At 26.3% G+C, this 1,359-nt stretch overlaps 1 protein-coding gene across 1 annotated transcript in view; it reads left to right on the top strand.

The window, feature by feature from the left end:
• The window catches only part of LOC108755617, a 1,870-nt gene extending 1,069 nt beyond the window's left edge, over positions 1-801 (top strand). The window contains exon 3 of the mRNA XM_018498733.1: positions 308-801. Coding sequence (XP_018354235.1) covers positions 308-801 — 494 coding nt within the window. The remainder of the gene's footprint in view (positions 1-307) is intronic.
• Positions 802-1,359: the final 558 nt, after the last annotated feature.

Raw genomic sequence — 1,359 nt, 5'->3', positions numbered from 1 at the left:
ATAGTAATTTTATAAAAGAAAAAAGGATATGTAACATACATGGATACATATTTCGTATATAATTACATATATACTGGATGGGGAAAAAAGATCGGTTCTGAATAATTTGGAAAATATAAGTTTTATAGAAAAATATAATATAATTTAAGACAAAAGAGAGAGTTGTGAGGCGTAAAAGGTTTTAGTACATATATATTCATGCATGATAAATTTTTTCCGAAAAATAGCAACTTATATCTGAATAATTCACTATTTTAGCATCTTTAGTAATGTTTATGTCTTATTTAAAGTTATTTATTTTTTTAAGTTGTCTTGTCAATTGTAAACATGATGGCGGATGATTGGATAGCATTCAAGCAAAATAGAGAAAGAAATGTGATGATAAAACAAGCACAAACAGCACGATTAATTACGATAATTGGATACGTTTGTGTGATAATAGCGTTTCTCACATCGATCATCTTACCTTGTTTTGGCATTTCAGTAGTGTACGTAGCGAATCTCACGAATGTGAGCAAACCGTTACCGTTGAAGATGTATCATTTCTACGATACAGATAAAAGTCCGCAATTTGAATTAATATTTTTCATTCAAACTGTAACAATGTTGTTGGCATCTACAATTTATATGTCTGTAGATGTCTTTCTAATTATAATGGTACTTCATATTTGTGGCCAGTTAGAAAACTTTAGATACCGATTAATTGATTTGACTTTATGTAACAATTTTAATGAAATTTTAAACAACATCATAGAAATCCATTTACGCCTTATCAGGTATGAATTTTTATTGTCACAATAGAACGTCTAACGTTAATTAAAATTAATTTAGAAATATTATTGAAATTTTTTTTAAAATCTGTCTTAAATTTTAAATATTAAAATTTTTTATTTACATTTATATTTATTATAGAGAATTAATACGGATTAGTTTCAATATGTGTGGGGAATCAAATATAATGACCTTTAATATGTCTAAAATCAAATATTATATAATGTAAATTTTCTTTTTCTTTCTTAACTTGGTGATCATATTCATTGAAAACTTTATTATGTTTTATTCCCAGGCAAATCAGCTGTAAAATTTGTTGGTCTAAAAGTATTTTTATTAGCATATATAATGCAATAATTACATTAATTTTTGTTATAGAAAACTCTAGGAATATGTCAAATGAATGATAATCTATTTATTTTATATTTAGATTCATGTTTAGATATATTGTATTATGTTACGGACAAAGTTCGCATGTGGGCAATGCTGACATTGTACAGCAGTCAACTCGGGCAATTCGACATTGCCCATTTGCGAATTTTGCCCGCAACATATATTTCTGAATATATATTTACATATATTTTTGAA

This window comes from Trachymyrmex septentrionalis, unplaced genomic scaffold (assembly GCF_001594115.1).
Source record: "Trachymyrmex septentrionalis isolate Tsep2-gDNA-1 unplaced genomic scaffold, Tsep1.0 scaffold9, whole genome shotgun sequence".
NCBI classification, from domain to species: domain Eukaryota; kingdom Metazoa; phylum Arthropoda; class Insecta; order Hymenoptera; family Formicidae; genus Trachymyrmex; species Trachymyrmex septentrionalis.
This window is presented reverse-complemented; position numbering and strand designations above follow the sequence as displayed.